The 18,728-nt window shown below is 44.2% G+C and overlaps 1 protein-coding gene across 4 annotated transcripts in view; it reads left to right on the plus strand.

The window, feature by feature from the left end:
* The first annotated feature begins 1,114 nt into the window (after nt 1–1,114).
* htt (huntingtin) overlaps nt 1,115–18,728 on the plus strand; it is a 43,471-nt gene continuing 25,857 nt past the window's right edge. For all 4 annotated transcript variants that reach the window (XM_083997275.1, XM_083997277.1, XM_083997276.1 and 1 more), the window contains exons 1-23: nt 1,115–1,467; nt 3,898–3,981; nt 4,398–4,518; nt 4,709–4,768; nt 4,908–4,987; nt 5,138–5,276; nt 6,027–6,168; nt 6,305–6,483; nt 6,575–6,779; nt 7,630–7,707; nt 7,826–8,235; nt 11,169–11,295; nt 11,382–11,497; nt 12,230–12,341; nt 13,010–13,147; nt 15,463–15,621; nt 15,715–15,812; nt 15,903–16,042; nt 16,250–16,313; nt 16,443–16,543; nt 17,825–17,971; nt 18,326–18,446; nt 18,546–18,691. In XM_083997275.1, coding sequence (XP_083853401.1) covers nt 1,370–1,467; nt 3,898–3,981; nt 4,398–4,518; nt 4,709–4,768; nt 4,908–4,987; nt 5,138–5,276; nt 6,027–6,168; nt 6,305–6,483; nt 6,575–6,779; nt 7,630–7,707; nt 7,826–8,235; nt 11,169–11,295; nt 11,382–11,497; nt 12,230–12,341; nt 13,010–13,147; nt 15,463–15,621; nt 15,715–15,812; nt 15,903–16,042; nt 16,250–16,313; nt 16,443–16,543; nt 17,825–17,971; nt 18,326–18,446; nt 18,546–18,691 — 3,065 coding nt within the window. In that variant the 5' untranslated portion in view covers nt 1,115–1,369. The remainder of the gene's footprint in view (nt 1,468–3,897; nt 3,982–4,397; nt 4,519–4,708; nt 4,769–4,907; nt 4,988–5,137; nt 5,277–6,026; nt 6,169–6,304; nt 6,484–6,574; nt 6,780–7,629; nt 7,708–7,825; nt 8,236–11,168; nt 11,296–11,381; nt 11,498–12,229; nt 12,342–13,009; nt 13,148–15,462; nt 15,622–15,714; nt 15,813–15,902; nt 16,043–16,249; nt 16,314–16,442; nt 16,544–17,824; nt 17,972–18,325; nt 18,447–18,545; nt 18,692–18,728) is intronic.

Raw genomic sequence — 18,728 nt, forward strand, 5'->3', positions numbered from 1 at the left:
TCTGTTTATTTGTGTCTGATTTCATTTCTTGTAGCCTAAATGGAGGTCTAAAAATGACCTAGGCCTATGTTGTGTCTGAGCCACAATAAGTAACAGAACTGGTGGCATCAGAGGGTATTTGCTGCAGGTGGGCCTTTATTAAAGCTCCCACTACTGCATCAGTCGCACATTACACTGGGAATAATTGAATACAACCCCATTTCTTCGATTGGAGTATTGGACTATCATCTTTTTTCCATTCATTCACTGCCACTCCCACTGAGTCAAGTGGGGGTTATGATGAGCTTTACCATTTATACATGTGAGAGACAAATAACTTAGAATCCAATACGTTTTAGTTTCTCTTTAGTCGCCTCCCTTCACACTTTCCACTCACCTCCCCTGGCACCGTTATAACAACCACTGCCACCAGTGATGATGGGAATAACGGCGTTACGTCGTTACTTTTTTCAGCAACGAATATATCAAAAAAGGTTAGGCTAACGTTACTGTTTCCCCCGTGATAACACCGTTATCGCAATAAAATGTGCCGTTACTCGCCGTATATGACTCAAGAAGTAGGCCTATTCTTGTATTCTAGTGCGTTGGTTAGTTAGCCTACAGATAAAGGGGAGGTTAGGGTTATGGTTAGGGCAGAGCGATAGATATTTATATAATATATAATATATAATAATATAATGTTATATATATCGCTCTGGGTTAGGGGGGCGAGTCCAAGTCATTACACATATTTGAGCATTTTATAAAATAAAAAAAAGTAACGCGATAGTTCCTTTTCCTGTTAATTAGCCTAGTTACTTGTAATAATTCAGTTACTAACTAACTTAATTCTGGGGTGAAGTAACTAGTAGGCTAACTATAACTAATTACTAGGCAACGGGACTGATAGTGTTGCACCAATCTGTTTTTCCCATGTTTTTTTTTTTTTCACAAGCTGGATTTCAGCGGTCCCGTGATGGCAACAATAACAACAAAGGGGAAAAAAAGTCACAGTCAGTCATTGGTCCGCTCCCACGCCACTCAACGCAAACGCGCGGTCTGATTGGCTGCCGAGGCTGCACCCTCTCTCCTCTCTGTCAAGCTGTCACCTACTCCACTTCCCGGTGTGATTTGTCGGGGGAACGCAACGCTGCGACAAAGATGGCTTGTAATCAACCAATGTTTTGTTCATTCGGGAGTAACACCGAGGAAGAATAAGAGGCTCCCTGCGCGACGAGTCAACGGAGAGCCGGTGGTAGTTGTCGCGAGCAGTGTTAGCACTCTCGTCGCTCTACGCACCCACTTTATGTTGTCCCCACTGTGCTAGCTGGTTAGCTGACATAGTAAATATTAGCCAGCCAGGCTAGCTTGCTTACTGTTGATTGCTAAAATGGCCACCATGGAGAAACTGATGAAGGCCTTCGAGTCTCTGAAGTCATTCCAGCAGCAACAGGGACCACCGACCGCCGAGGAGCTGGTCCAGAGGCAGTAAGTGTATTTTGGTCTTGTTGCATAGCGGACCGTAGCGCTGGGCTGGTCAGGTAGCTTAGCTCGCTGGCTAACGGTAAGCACGGTTTATAATAGTTAGCTTGTGGCTAGCTCAGGCTAACACACAAGCTGCCAGAGTTTAAGCTGTTATTTAATCTTCTCTGCTATTTAGACCAGTTTCTTGCCAGACGTTGCAGTTATGCTTGGTGAGACCTCTCCCCCTTGGTATTCAGGGTGACTGAGTGTTAGCTGGGCAGGTTTGTAGAGTCAGACTAGCTGAACGATAGCCGACACAGAGGACGTCCGTCAATTGATGCCCACACACCTGCAACAAGGGGTCAGGACCAAACAGTTCAGTGTCTGCTTGATTAGTCGATCTCAGCTCACGCATTCCCTTTGATCAGCCACGTTAACGCTGCGTATGGTAGTCGATCACACGGAAGGTCAGATATGGTAACACTGTTTTTGACGAGGTACATTAATTGCCATATTGTGGTCATAATGATCAAACAACGACTGACGTCATTTTCCCCATCCTGATCCGTGCAGAGTGCTGTACACGTTGTTTTGGTTAAGCCCTTTCTCAACACAGCCTTTCCATCAAGGAGGACACCCTAAGAAATGCCTGTAACACTCTCACACGTATGTCCAGATCTGCTCAGTCTTGTTCAAAGGATTTGATCTTATAGGTAAAACTAGAAAATTGTCCTAATGGTCCATAGCACTGAAGTGCTTTTGGTTTGGTGCACTCATAGGGTCATCTGTTATCTACCAGCCCAGAGCCCAGTCATACAGAATGGGCAAAGTAGTTAAGAAAGCTGGCTCTGTGATTGGAGATACTGCTGGCTGGACACACTGAGGAAGGTGGTAGAGAGATGCACACTGAAGATGGTGGAGGCCATTCTGAACAACTCAGATTATCCACTTCATAACAGCTTGATGGATAATAATAATGAAAAAAAACAGCAGTAGTGGACGGCTCCTCTCTCTTCGATGCAGGGCACAGATATAGAAGATCCTTCATAGCTACAGTCATCAGGCTTTTTAAATCTTCTGCAAATGGTAGATGAGCTGACAGACAAATTAATTTCCCTTTGGGGATTAATACAGTTATTCTTATTCTTATTTTTTATTCTTACACTGTCTGTGATGTTGCTTTTTGATTATTATAACAGATATATTGAGGTAATGGACAGTAGATAGACATTCATCATTGTTGTAGGACCATGCTATAATATGAATAACTTTTATTTGTATAACGCTTTTCATACCTGGCCATGTAACTCAAAGTGCTTTACATTTAGAGACAATAAAAAAAAAGAAAGAGAAAAGAAGATAAATAAAAATAAATAAATTAGAATAAACAATACAAGTCAATTATTATAAATCAAGAAGGCTGTGGCATCAACCTATTTTCTGCGTAACAGTGCACAGTATTTTCCAGAATCATGTTACATCTTTAAAACTCACCGTGTTTAAATTTGGCAAGCCAGTAAGGAGGTAGCTTAGGGGGAAGCCAGGTCTATCCCATCACGCATTGAGCTTCTGCTGTCAGTGGAAAGCAGCTGTGGTGCCAAAGCTGCAGCAGCCCGGCCCTCAGAAGATTATCATTCCTTTGTCAGTGTGACAGAGCAGCAGGTCCTGATCAAGTCAAACACAATTTTTATTTGGCAAGCACCGAGTTATCATCACATGTGATCGGCACAGTGAGCAGCATGCCTGGCTCATGTCTAACAGGTCATGTCAACAGCTTTGATTGTTGTATACGGTATGTATGATGGCTGTAGGTTTTTGGGGGTTGGACAAAGAGGTCACTATTCTCGATCAATTATGTGACTTCTGATAACATCACAAATTATATTAACTCGGTATGAGAAGGGAGCAGCTTCGGACTTAGATCATTTTCAGTTTTATTTAGCTGTGCCATAACCATGAGTTCTGACGCTTTGTGTCTTTCTGTGTGTACTTCATGACCAAAAAACAGTTTTATTTAACTGTAGTGAATGGCTTTATGCTGCTGCTGTCATTTCACTGTAATATAGGCTTTATGGCTGGAAGTAGTGTTTTATAAATGTCCACTTTAAAGTGTTGTGAAACGGTAAAGCATGTGAGATGGACGGTTCTCATTCTGAACACTGAAGCATTTAGCTCGGTTTTGGGTGAATGCTGTAGTGCCCTCATGCATCTCTTTAGTGTAAGTAACATAGAGAAGTGAGCAGCAGCACTCGGTTCATCGTGTTGTTTGGCTATTAGCTAGATATTCAATATAGATAGAGGGATTTCCACCACTAGACTTCCACAAAGGCACTGACTCAGACTCTGAATTGTTCTCTCCGTTCTGTCTTCTTCGGTCTCTGCATCTGTCTCTTCTTTAATACCTCTTGCTTCCTGTCCCTTCTCCTCACCCCTCCCTCATTTCTTCTTTCACAGGAAAAAGGAACAGGCTACCACAAAGAAGGACAGAGTGACCCACTGCCTGACGATATGTGAAAACATTGTGGCTCAGTCTCTGAGGTAGGCCATGCTAATCAAACTGAAATATCATTAATTACATATGGAGGTGCTCTTAGATATTTTTTTTCTGAGGTAGAAGATGCTACCTTGTCTTGTCTCTGTGTTCTTGCCAGAGTGCATGTTCTGATCATTGGTTGCTTCACTTTGTTAGGTATTATTAGCAAGAATAAAGTTGATATCCATTAATATCTGTTTTTAGGTACTGCAGCTACATCACTCACAGCAGGGATGCTCATCTCCAGTTCAGAACTGGTCATGACCAAAATCATCATATAATTCTCCATTATAACATCCCATCATATTAAGTCTGGTTAACTGAGTGTTTGGTCCATGAACATTTGAGAACAGTGTTAAGACACAAACAGTGTCGGTGGAAAGTGCAGTCTGACTCTTGTTCTCCTTGCTCTCGTGAACAGAACGTCTCCAGAGTTTCAGAAACTGCTGGGCATCGCCATGGAGATGTTCCTACTCTGCAGTGATGACAGCGAATCAGACGTCCGCATGGTAGCCGATGAGTGCCTGAACAAAATCATCAAAGTAAGCAGCGACGTATAAACTTTGAGTCAGGCTCCCGACACGACAGTCTGATCTGTTTTGCATAAATTGATGTGATCAATTTAAAAGTGATAATATATTTATCAAAATTTACATCCGCTGATATTTCTGTTTTTTTATTGTCGAATCATCCATGTTATGCAGAATGCTAATTTTTGAAATTCATTTTCAGGCGCTGATGGACTCGAACCTGCCTCGACTGCAGCTGGAGCTTTACAAAGAAATTAAAAAGGTGATTATATGTGTCTGTGTAATGAGCTATTTTACATGTAGTAGCATTATTCTCACTGACTTGCCACCCTGGTTTGGTTCATGTGAGGTGCTACATGTGTCATTCCTTTAAGACGTGATGTGTTGGTGTGCCTCTGTAGAACGGTGCCTCTCGGAGTCTGAGGGCAGCTTTGTGGAGATTTGCCGAGCTTGCTCACCTCATCCGACCACAGAAATGCAGGTACTAACACAAATGCACAGGAAATGGCTTTTAACTGTCAGTCAACGACAACCAAGGCTTACAAGGGGATCCCTCTGTGGTGGAACACTACTCTTTAACCCAGCTGTAAATGCCTTTTACACATCTTTGTTTGTTTATCTTGTTTTGCAGACCATACCTGGTCAACCTGTTGCCATGCCTCACCAGGATCACCAAACGGCAGGAGGAGTCAGTGCAAGAGACTCTGGCCGCAGCGATGCCCAAAATGATGGGGGCTTTGGGACACTTTGCCAATGATGGCGAGATCAAGGTATCCACATAGAGGAGAAACGGTGTGGTGTGGAAATATGAAACAGGGCGCAGACAACAGTTGTTTTCTTTTTTTCAAGTATGTTTTTGGGCTTTTTCGCCTTTTTTTTAATTGATAGTATAGTCGAGAGAGAGACAGGAAATGTGAGGCAGAGAGAGGGGGAATGACATGCACCAAAGGGCCACCTGAGTTGGGATTCGATACAGTACTGGCTGCAGCGAGGACTGTAGCCTCTGCATATGGGGCACCTGCTCTACCAACTGAGCTAAATGACACCCCACAATGTTTTTAAATAACTATATTTCACCTCAGATTTTATCTGCAGGAAGCTGATGTTTCCAGTCCCTCATATGGGTTTTTTATGTGTCAGTTAAAACAAGGCAGAAACTGCTGTGGAGATTTTTCTCTCTACTAAAACCTTTTTACACCAAAGCTAGTGGGTGGACATGTTTTATTTGAATCATTTTTTTATTTAAGAAATTACACCTAAAGCCTAAAAAGGTGATTTTTAGACTGTCAGATAAGTTTCTCTTTCTTTTTGGAGTGATGTCACATTTTACATTTATATAGGATATCAGGATGTTGAAACACACATTAAACAAAAGCAATAAAATATCTGTCAAAAGACAAAATACAGGCTAGAACACACCACCCTGTTGTTGTTAAAGTGGAGCATCTACAGGAGAATATAGAGATATCTGTTCATCCTCAACCAGTCTTTTAATGCTGCTCTACCCACCCGTGTCCCAGGTACTGCTCAAATCATTGGTGGCCAACTTGAAGTCCAGCTCCCCGACCATCAGACGGACAGCAGCGAGTTCGGCCGTCAGTGTGTGCCAACACTCGAGACGCACCAGCTACTTCTACACCTGGCTCCTTAACGTGCTCCTGGGTAGGACGCTCTCACACACACTCCGGACACACACCCCTTCTTGCTTCTCAGCCTTTCCCTTCAGCCAGCTGTGTTCAGTGACAGATACTCAGACTGGACAAAAACAGATGCACCCTGACCTGTTGTTGTTTTCCAGGACTGTTGGTTCCAGTGGACGAGGAGCACCCCAGCCACCTGATCCTAGGGGTGCTGTTAACCCTTCGCTACCTGATGCCTCTCCTGCAGCAGCACGTCAACACCACCAGCCTCAAGGGAAGCTTTGGAGTCATGAGGAAGGAGGCTGACGTGCAGCCAACACCTGAGCAGCTGCTGCAGGTGAGGAGAAAGAAGGTCACATCGTGTTGTTTTTACTATTTTTATCATTTTGTCTTTTTGCTCACTTTTCCGTGTGTGTGTGTGTTTGAAGGTGTACGAGCTCACGCTACACTACACACAGCACTGGGATCACAACGTGGTCACAGCTGCTCTGGAGCTCCTGCAGCAGGTGTTCAGGACTCCGCCTCCAGAGCTGCTGCACATGCTCATCACCGCCGGCAGCATTCCACACGGCACCGTGTTTCGCCAGGACGCCGAGAGCCGCGCACGCTCCGGAAGTATCCTCGAGCTCATCGGTAAATTCAGGACCATGTACTTTCTTTTCTTTCCTCTGTGGGTCATTCAGTAACATACATGCTCTAGATACCAGGCAGTTGGGATGTGGATGTATTTGCTTCAGGAAACGATTAATTCATTAACCCATACTGACTCTGCCAGGACGTCAGTCGACCGAACTGTGCTGGTGCTCTCCTCTAGTCTTCTTCTGTGGCCTTTTTTCTTTGCTCGCTAACTGGTTCCCTGTCGCCTGTAACAATTTTTCTCTGTCTCCTATGAGCCTCCTTCTGAGCTTTTGCTGCTTTTCTCTTCCTCAACCTCCTGTTTCTGCTTCCTGTTTTCCTGCCATTTGCAGCGGGGGGAGGGTCTTCCTGCAGTCCACTCCTCCTCAGGAAACAGAGAGGTGACTAGTCTACTTATCTCCACTGCTCTCCTCCACCCTCGTTCGGAGGTTGAAGAACAATTACCTCAGACTGTATCACTGAAGACTGCTGATCTGTCCCTTGATTTACAATAGATAATATATTCAATTAAAATAAATTCAACTTTATTTATAAAGCGCATTTCATGCACAAGGCAGACTCAATGTGCTTCACAACAGGTATACATAGTTACAGTAAAAACAGTCATAGAAAATAAATTAGAAATCAATTGGAGAGTGCAAGTACAAGTAAACAATCATATGTATGCCATCTCCACCACATGTACACATATATAGAGTTTTAATGTACATTTTGCAATAGAAATAAATGAAGCAGTAGCTGGTCATTATTTTAATCCATTTAGTTCAAAGTAAATTACCCATACCCAGCTTTTTTTCCCTTCTATGTTGTTGTTCATAGCGGTTAATCTTTTTTTCTGTCTTTTTAGGTAAAATTCTGTCTGGAGAGGAGGATGCGTTGGAGGACGACCCTGAGAGGACAGAGGTGACCGCTGGTGCCTTCGCAGGTGAGATGTCAAGTTTATCAAAGCTGGCAATCTGACAGTAATCCACAGTGAGACCAGCGGGCAGCGCTGTAACCTCAAGAGGAAGAAAAAAAGGGCCATTGTGTGTTTTTGCCTTCAGCGTCAGTCGTGGCAGACGGCTCCTCCACAGCCCAGGTCGACATCATCACCGAGCAGCCGCGCTCCTCCCAGCACACCCTGCAGCCCGGCGACTCGGTGGACCTCAGCGCCTCCTCGGAGCAGGGCGGCGGCAGCGGCGGCGGAGGCGGGACCTCCGCGTCGGACACCCCGGAGTCGCCCAACGACAACGAGGAGGAAATGCTGAGTCGGAGCTCCAGCGGCGGGGCCAACATCACTCCAGAGACGGCCGACTACACCACGCCAGAAAACGCCACGCCGGAGGGAGGGCCCTTAGGAGAGGCCGGCGCCCTGCTAGGCACCAACGATCGCTCCCTCCCACCAAGCGACTCCTCCCAGACGACCACAGAGGGGCCGGACTCGGCTGTCACGCCCTCAGACGTAGCCGAACTGGTCAGTGAGACTGTATGTATGCAAGTGATGAGATGTGATTACTTTCAGGACACAGCTTTTTGCTTCTGTGTATGTATGTGTGGGACATAGAGTCTGCCACTCCTCCCTAGATACCAAAGACTTAAATACATTTAATGCTATAATCACCTTTGGGCCCAGAGTACGTCATGACTAAGCACCCAGTTTATGAATGATGCTGCAATACAGTACACTTCATAGAATTAGGATTTGTAGAATGGACAAAAAAATAAAGATTTTCTGTTCGTCACAACAACAGTTCTATGTAAACACCTGCAGCAAACACTCACTAAATGAACCTTTTATATACATTTTAATGTACTGTGACTTTTTATTTCATACATTAAGGAAAAAATAACAGTAATTGTAGCAAAAACAAATATTTGGATAAGTTTGAGTTGATCCATGGAAAATGCCCTTTGGCAGATATTTGTAGCAGCTTATAAGAGTCTTTCTGTTATTTTAAGGCTTTCATCCACACACAGCATGTTAAAGATCCACAGACAGATTTTAACTGGTGTTCAGATCATGGTATTAGGGGACGGCTGGCCCAGAAGGTTCAGCTTTTCATAAGTTCATGGTAGAAAGCAATAACCACGCATTAATGTCTCATTTTTTATGTAAGTTTGCTGCAGTAGTTGTTATTTCATTTAAAAAATTCATAAAGATTAGGGCTGTAGCCGATATCCGAGTATTCGAGTACTCGCTCGGCTTGGGCGGCATCCGAGTACCATTTCACCTACTCGGATACACCCGCCCCCCGCTACTTGCTGCAGCCCTAATAAAGATATATAAAATAAAATAGAATAGAGAGAGAGAGCTCAGTTTTTCCCCATGTACCTGAATGACTGACTGGGCTCAAGCAAGTCTCTGAACCAAATCTTTGATCTGTGATTTAGCATCACTGCTTGTTTTCCTCAGAAGTCTGATATTAGATTATGTTAGAAATGCCCTCAATTCTGCTGATGCAGACATGTTCTTAATTTCCAGAAAGCCAAAGCACTGCTACTATTAGAGGTTGTTGGATACTGTGAACAGGCTAATGTGTTTGCAGTTGGCCAATAGGTCTAACGTGGAAATGCGAAAACGTATATTCTGCCTTTAAAGGGATAGTTCAACATTTTGGCAAATTGTCCCATTGCCATAATCCCTATAGTTTAAGAGTAGGCTCATTACCTTTAATTGTCGGTGCAAGCTATTTTTAAATCGGTGGAGCAGAGCCACGAGCTGCTCAGAGCTACGCTACGGAGGCTAATGGAATGTGCAGGCCAGGGCACAACTTGTCCACCAGAGTGTTTTGGAGTTGTTGGATTGTGTATTTAATGAGTTTGATGAGGGAAACCAAGAAATCCCATTAGCCTCCGTAGCGTAGCTCTGAGCAGCTCGTGGCTCTGCTCCACCGATTTAAAGATAGCTTACACCGACAATTAAAGGTAATGAACCTACTCCTAAAACTATAGGGATTATGGCAATGGGACAATTTGCCAAAATGTTTAACTATCCCTTTAAACATAGACAACCGCCTGTTCTGGAGATTTCAGATTTATTTTATTTTTTTTAAATGGGGACAGTACATATTGATGGACATTGACATAATGACGATAAAAATTACAAGAGTACAAGATTATAGGATTATTTTACAAAATTGTCACATGTGCTGAACACACCCTATATTGAACCAGCTGAGTTTCTGGGGGACAGGTCATGTTAACTTGTGACTGGAGACATTTTGTTGTGTCCATTCTAACAATTCTACCTCTATGATCTTGCCCCCCCCTCACCTTTATCCTCTCCTCACTCCGCCGCAGTCGCGCACTCCATTGCCGCGGGTGATTGAGCCTTCCCCACCCTCGCCAACTTCCACCGAGGGTCCCGACGCCACAGACAGTGACTCTTCTGTCTACACTGCCTCCTCTTCGTCGTCTTCTTCTTCTTTCTCCTCCTCTTCCTCCTTCTATGCCACCTCCTCCTCTAGCTCTAGTGACAAGGTCAGCCGATTGGACGCTGTGAAAACCAAGTGGGAGGGGCTTGCTTGTCTGGAAACTTTTGGCTTCTTCGTTCTCTCTCTCTCTCTCCTCTCGCCCGCTTGTTCGTCTCAACCCCGTGCACCAGAATCCTTTCCTGCTCATGGCTACCTCCCCACTCTGTACTGTCACTGACAATACATTGAGCCCCTTGTTTTCCTTGTTTCCAGTTTCCAAAAATGAGATGCCTTTGAACGACCTTTGTAAAAAAACAAGCAACCCCGATAACCCATGTGTACCGGCTTGCCATGAAGTTCAAAACTACAAGCATGAAGTGCCGTCCGTTCCTTAGTTGTTTTCCTAATTCCTTTTTGAGAGGCTATGACGGGCTTTTGTTCCAGCGGAAGCCAAACCTGGACAGAGAAACGATAACATTTCAAGTAGCTCATGGAATCCTCCTCCTCAGAGGAAGCCTCGTTGCCTGACTAGTTCCCTGCAAATGTGAACTTCAAGTGGTGTATCTGAAAATAAAAAGTAAAAACGATAGGTGCCTATCATGGGGAAATTAATTTCAAAAAGTCTAATAATGTTAAATAGTTTGGATCAAAAGCTTGCTCTTCCTCTGGTGGATTGTGGCGACAGCAATGAAGAGTTCTCGAGCCTTTGCTTTTTTTTCCTGTATGCAGTTGATTTGCTGTAAACCGTGTCAGACCCAAGCATGATCCAGAAGAGTTTTAATAGAGGGACTGTTGTTTAACTTCCAGTTTGAGCTTTTTTGTTGTGTGTGTCTTTGTCTTCAACCCAGCAAATCTAACTCGGTCACTCGAAACTCTTTAGGTCTCCTATGCATGCGGTTGCATTTTAAACAGATCATTACGTTTGTTGTATTTGCAAAGCTGAGTTTATTTCCCCTCTGGAGATATGTAATTTGTGTGTGTCCATGTGCATAAGGTGCTGGATGGCAGCGAGAGCCAATACTCTGGGATGCAGATCGGAACACTACAGGATGAAGAAGATGAAGGAGCAGCACCGCCCTCCCAGGAAGAACCACCAGAACCATTCCTGCAGTCGGCGCTGGGTATGTTTGTGTGCATTAGTACTCAAGTGCAGGCTCTGCTCACTGATGCCTCCGTCATGCTTAATGTGTGTGTGTTTTGTATGCAGCTCTGAGCAAGCCTCATCTGTTCGAGGGCCGAGGTCACAACCGGCAGGGTTCAGACAGCAGCGTGGATCGCTTCATACCAAAGGACGAACCTGCAGAACCCGAACCTGACAACAAGGTGATGACACCTAAATTAAATCTGTGCCTGTGTTTCACAGCAGAAGTTAAAGGGATAGTTCAACATTTTGGCAAATTGGCCCATTGCCATAATCCCTATAGTTTTAGGAGTAGGTTTGTTACCTTTAAGTGTCGGTGCAAGCTGTTTTTAGAACGGCGCAGCAGAGCCGCGAGATACTCTGAGCTACGCTACGGAGGCTAATTTTCCCTCATCAAACTCATCAAATACACAATCCAACAACTCCAGAACGTTCTCGTGGACAAGTTGCGACCTGCACATTCACCACGCTATGGGATAATAACAGAACGTCATGAGACAGAGTTGTTTTCGAGGTAAATTCATGCAAAACCGCTGATGCACGTTCCCATCGGGGGCAGTTTTTTGGCAAGCAGTCTCTGCATTTGCCTCGGAAACAACTCAGTTTTGGAGTTGTTGGATTGTGTATTTGATGAGTTTGATGGGGGAAACCAAGAAATCCCATTAGCCTCCGTAGTGTAGCTCTGAGCAGCTTGCGGCTCTGCTCCGTTCTAAAAATAGCTTGCCCCAACAATTAAAGGTAACAAACCTACTGCTACGACTATAGGGATTATGGCAACGGGCCAATTTGCCAAAATGATGAACTATCCCTTTAAGGTAACAAAAGCCAAAATGATGAACTATCCCTTTAAGGTAACAAAAGCCAAAACAGAAATGTTCCCACATTTGATTACGTTCCTCCTGCTTGTGTTTTAGCCGTCACGGATAAAAGGTCCCATTGGACATTATACGGACCAGGGGAAGGAGCCACTGGTCCACTGTGTACGGCTCCTCGCTGCTTCCTTCCTGCTGACAGGACAGAAGAATGGTGAGTCATCACAACAACTGCATAAAATATGTCCAAACAGATTTTGAAAGATGAGGATAATGAAATCAGTTTTGTTTGAGTTTGTTGAATGTTTTTGTTCAAAAATGTTCACTTATCCAGAATTATAATTGCAAAGTTATTTGTATTGTAAGTATTAAGAAAACTCAAAATTTGAATATGTAGGAAAAAGGAGCAGCTTCTTTGGTGCACCGGTCTCTCTCCTCATGTTGAGTGATATGATGTGATGTTACCTCTGGTTGCTGAAATTAGGAGGGTTCGCATTTCACCTTTTGGTTTGGCTTCATCTTCAAGTGAAGCCACAACGTTCTCACATGAGCTGCTCAGGTTTAGAGAGAATGGATAGAATAAAATAATAATAATAAAAGTATATTCATCCCTGAAGGGAAATTCAGTAAGAGTCAGTATTGCCATCTTCACTTTTAGTGAACACAGACTAATGTCGGTCGGAACATGAAGTTTAATTTTTCAAGGGGACACTGACAGTCCATGAACACACACATTGATCAGCCAAATTACCAGTTGTGAGCAGGATTAAACTCATAAGAAGCTCTTAATGTTTGTTTTGGTGCTTGTTCAGTTTCCTGCCCAGCTCTGACTTAGTTGAGCTCTGAAGGGCAACCACTGATTTCTTGTCTCTGTTCCTGAAGGTCTGATCCCTGACAAGGAGGTGCGAGTCAGCGTGAAGGCCCTGGCGGTCAGCTGCGTTGGGGCGGCAGCAGCACTACACCCTGATGCTTTCTTCAATTCTCTCTACCTGGAGCCGCTGGACGGCATCCCAGCAGACGGTAGGGGCCACAAAAGATAAGCACAGTCGTATGTAGATGATGCATGGGCAGCCTAAGTGTGCCTAAAGATGGGGCTTGATTCTGCCCACAATTCACAGTCGGGTCCAGTCTGCACCAGTCGGCACTAGTTGGGTACAGTCGGCCTGGCGAGTTGGCCCAGAAATCTGTTGGTGTGTGACGGAGTACAGACTGAAATCGACAAGTGTGTGAGGCGAGCAGGCGCCACCAGACTTTAACCGCAGCAATTCAAACAGGCTTGAATTGTGTTAACCTACTCTGGACGCAGTTGGGTAGTGTGTACTGGTTACCGACCCAACTGCGTCGCCCACAGCCAATGAAAAAGAGGAGGTAGGACAAATGAACGTCGACTCCTCCACACCGTAATCCAGACCTGTTTCGTTCTTTTTCTCACACCAGCAGCGAAACCGTATGTCATCCATGTTTGTTTACGCTTTGTAGAATGTGTTGACATGGTTGCCTAGCAACAGCATTCATGGGTGGAATCAATTCCGCTAACATGCAGTTAGCAGGTTGTCAGCCGCTGTATGTTGTTGTTGTTAACTCAACTAAGTGCATCTGTGGAAATCACTACACATCTACACTCCTCAGACTGTCACTCCTGCTAAAGTCTGATGCGTTCAGTTGGCTTCAGTTGGTTTGACAAATCGTTTAGTCTGTGATCTCATCTGGCCCTGTCGTTAAATATGTGATCCCCACTCCCCAGTCGACATAAAAATCTGCTAAAGCCAGTCGGTTAGTGTGTACTCCAAGTCTTTTCTAATCGGTAACATTTTAAAACATGTAAAGCACTTGGTGCTACGTTTTTAATGTATGAAGAGTGCTTTATAAATAAAGTTTGATTTGATTTGACTGTGAAAACCGTGTAGTGTGTCCCCAGCTTTAGGGACAGAGTTAATGTAGCAATATTCATCACAGTATTGAGTCTCCAAATTTTGTTGAATCTCACTGAGTCTGCCCTGATTTGGTTCTGTTAAAAACTAATGAGAAAAAAAACACGAAACAGCTTCAGTGTTAAGAAACTCTGCAGACCCACTGCAGACCTTTGTTCAGGGTAAAAATGGGCGGAGCCAAATAGGAAACAGGTGGTGCCTTTGGACTAGCAGCAGGTGATGTTGATTAGTGCAGTTTGCACCCAGTCCTAAATGCTAATCAGGCAACAAGTGAAAACACCTGTGTAGTTGGACTATAAGCTGACTCACTGACATGAGGCTCACTCACCTTCATGTGTAGAGACACACCTCTGGTTTGTTGTGGTGTATAAGTGTAAGAGCATTCCTGTATATTTAGTGTTTTATTTGGGTGAGCTTCCTGAGAGGGAGTGAGGTCATACACAATCGGTGGTGGTGCAACGTGTAATACAGCTTGACCGTTCTGTGCCGTGCTGAAGTGTATGTATTGGTTTATATTGGATATGGATATTTTTGTTTGCGGAAGATTGGGGTTTTGTTTAGTTCAATGACATAGAGAGAAAGAAAGAAATCTTGGTTACCATGGGAAACTTCGTTTGGACACTCACTTAATTTGTGCAGGCGTCATCAAGCCACCAGTGATCAGCTGCCATGATTCCTTTTTTTTGTTTTGTTTTGGTAAGGGAATGGGTCATTACACTAGGCTTTAAACAACACATGCTAGAAATAGTTTGCCTGTTGTTGGCGCTGCAGAATGTCTCCATGTCACCACATTCAAACTCTTTGGAGCGAGGCAGGACAGTTGGTCTCCTCCGGCTGCACCGACTGGGAACCATCTCTGTCACTGGTGAAGTTCCCTTTGGCCATCAAGTCAGCAGCTTTTATTACAGGCTGACAACTGTGCACCATGAGAGGACAAAATAAGAACTTTCCAGGATGCCATTACATGGAGACTAAACTTTGAGCCGTCGGTGCTAAAGATTTGGAGACCGTCTGCATGAGCTAAATACTGCATTCAGTTTACACTGAAGAGCATTTTCAATGCCCCAGTGAATTAAGGCCTGGACTACGCAAATACGATATATTCCTAAACGCATTTTTCTGTCCAATTGGGCCTCTCAACCACACGAACACGGTGATTTCACCCTCATAAACGGAGATATTTTTAAACTGATAAAAAAGTGGAACTGCTATGACTATAGGGATTATGGTAATGGGCCAATTTGCAAAATTGTTGAACTATCCCTGTAAGTGTTTTTGACAGCTGCTGCAGTTTTTATTGTAATAATTATTGGGCTGATGATGATGTATAACTGACAACTGTATTTAGTTCTGTCTTTGCCCCCCTCCCTCACACACTCCTTTCCTTCCTCTGTGCCCTTGCAGAGCAGCAGTATATCAGTGATGTGCTGGGCCTCATTGAGCATGGGGACCCTCAGATCCGGGGGGCCACAGCCATCCTCTGTGGAGCCATCTTGCAGGCTGCACTCACCAAAACACGTTTCAACATACACACCTGGCTGGCCGGTGTGCAGAGTGCAACAGGTTTGTATGGGGGGAGTGTGTGTGTGTGTTGCACAGCTGTAGTTGTCAGGTTTGTATTTGACAGTGTTCCTCTCCCTCGTCTGTCCTGCCCAGGTAACCCTCTGTCCCTGGTGGACTTGGTACCTTTTCTCCAGAGAACTCTCAAAGACGAATCCTCTGTCACCTGCAAGATGGCTTGTTCTGCAGTGAGGGTAAGGGAGAGTCAGTTTCAGTCAGTTTATCACTAGTGCTCTGTGTGTTGGTTTTGAGTCTAACCGTTCTGTTGCCTGGCTGTGTTGCAGCACTGCATCATGACGCTGTGCAGCAGCACCCTGAGTGAGCTGGGCTTGCAGTTGGTGATAGACCTGCTGGCTCTGAAGGACTTGTCCTATTGGCTCGTTCGCACCGAGCTCTTGGAGACGCTGGCTGAGATGGACTTTCGGTAGGAGACATTGCTACCTTTTTTTTTTCCTCTTCCACAGTCACTCACTGAATCATCTTGCTGTTGTAAATGGACTGAGCATGTTCACCATCCTTAACGCCTTAAGTTTTAGAAGAATAAAGCATGAATAAACTTTGTCAGAAACTCACCATTGTAATGTATAACCTGTGACAGCCTTTTTAATAATTCACTCATCCTCTGTTTTAGATTACTTCATTTCCTGGAAAGGAAAACGGAGAGTTTGCACAAAGGAGCTCATCACTTTACTGGGGTAAACTCTACAGTCCAGCTTCTTTGTATTCTCAGCAAAATGCAAATGTCACTGTTTAAGGACACACATGCAGGATGTATCTTTTGCTGCTTCACTTGCCTGCGTTTGTCCATATTCGTCTTTGTATAGCGACTGCGGCTGCAGGACAGGATCCTGAACGATGTGGTCATCCAGCTGTTGGGAGACGATGATCCAAGAGTGCGGCACGTGGCTGCCTCTGCAGTCAGCAGGTACACCATCTTTACTATCTTATCACATAACGTACGTCAGTGAATAATTTTGTCTCTAAATGTGTATTTTTGTGTGTCAGATTTGTGTGTGGCAGTCTTTATGGTTCCAGCACTGAGCAGTGTGCTGCCACTGGTGCGACTCCACACAGAGTGAGGCTGGTATCTACCGACAGGGCCTGTAAAAGCGTTGGTTTCCCTGTGCGATGGTGCCATACATTCATTTTTGTAGGGACACACATATACAATGCGTAACACACTAGCTGGATGGCATCCTGCCTGCAATTTTGGTCATGACAAATAAATTGGTGAGGAAGATTAATAGACATCTAGTATGATTAACCGTTTAACCGATAACAAAAACTTTGATCGATTTAATACTATTGGTTAAAGCTACAGTTGGTAAGTTGACGAAAGTGAAAGTGTAGTCCGCGACTTGGTCGGAAATTTCAAGACAATACACTATCAGTTACCTTTATGACCCTCTGCCTTGGGTTGCGGTGGATTTCAGCAAATACGATTACACTTTGTCCTAAATTACCCATTTAATGTCCGACTATCAGAATATAGTGACAGTTACAGCAAATATGACTGAATAATTGTTACCAAATGAAGCTTTAATTTTTCTTTATTAGCTTATGTTGTCAACTCATTGGGGCGTGTCGACACGTGCAGACTTCCACTTGGCTTCAGTCATATTTTGCAGTAAAAAGTTACACAGGAGGACTTGCAGTATGTTCCAGTTATGCAACGCAGTCCCCATGAGGGAAGGTCAGACAATAAATATAGCTTACAGGGACATAGATGTGCATCACCTTTAACAATGGCGCTGCTTAAAAAAAAAAAAGGAAAAAAGACGTTGCTGCAGTCTCCAGCTGGTTCAGCTTTGCTTTTCCTCTCTCTTCAGCCTGGTGTTTGGCTGCACTTTGTATCAAAACAGTTCAACATTGGACGATTTAACCTCCATCTGAGACAGAGCTCAGTGGATCTGACACTGATCAGCTGTTGCAGTGCGTGTGTGTATTTTGTAACGGCAAAAAAAGCCGTCAGTGATGACCCCCACAAGCATTTCAATCGGTTAATGGTTAATAATCAGTTAACGAGCATCGGTTATCGGTCATAAAAAACATTCAAAATTTTCATCCCCAACGAATACTTGACTGCAGACAAGTCCCTCTTTGATTTCAGTTAATTTTGCTGTGATAGGATTGCTCTTGTTTTCTTACATGCTCCTTCTCAATCTCTACTAATCCTTTCCTCCCGTCTCCTCTGTCCCTTCACCAGACTCGTTCCCAGGTTGTTCTATGACTGTGACCAGGGCCAGGTGGACCCGGTAGTGGCCATCGCCCGGGACCAGAGTTCAGTCTACCTGCAGCTGCTTATGCACGAGGCACAGCCACCCTCCCAGTTCACCGTTACCACAATCACAAGGTTTACACATATATAAAATGATTTATTTGGTGTTGCATCCCATAGGCTTTTAGTTGCCTCTTGAGAAATCGTCTTATCTTGTTTCATGGTGTCTACAGTGTGTAGTTGTAGGGATGAGTATTGTTGAGATTAAATGATGCCAATACTTTACCGATGCTGCTCATCCATCTGGGACTTAAACTCTACTCATCAGGTTTTCATAGAGCATTAATTAATTAATTGGAAATGTATTGATTTTTCTGAGAGCAGAACTGATATCAGTCTATTGATCCTCTGGTCTTTAAAAATGTATTCCTATTTTTAATAAAAGGTTTGGTATCCATCCCAAAAAAACTGATCTCTGTTCCCCACCAGGACATACAGAGGGTACAACATGTCCAACACTGTGTGTGACGTCACAATGGAGAACAATTTGTCCAGAGTTGTCACCGCCGTCTCCCACGCCTTCACCTCCTCTACCTCCAAAGCTCTAACTGTAAGCTTCCTTTTTTATTTTTTGCCTGCCGTATAAAAAGTATTTTTGTTTTTGTATTTTCATAATGTTTAAATACTATTCTTGTATTTCTCTCTGTAGTTTGGCTGCTGTGAGGCCCTTTGCCTCCTGGCTGCCAACTTTCCAGTTTGCACCTGGAGCACAGGTTGGCACTGCGGCTACATCAGCTCCAGCAGCAGCTTTTCTTCCCGCTCAAGTCTGAACCGCAGCAGGTGCAGGACCCTCAGGTTTGTGTCCCCTCTCTCTGCCTCATCAGTTCATTCT

The sequence above is a fragment of the Trachurus trachurus genome (genome assembly GCF_905171665.1).
Source record: "Trachurus trachurus genome assembly, chromosome: 1".
In the NCBI taxonomy this organism is placed as follows: Eukaryota; Metazoa; Chordata; class Actinopteri; order Carangiformes; family Carangidae; genus Trachurus; species Trachurus trachurus.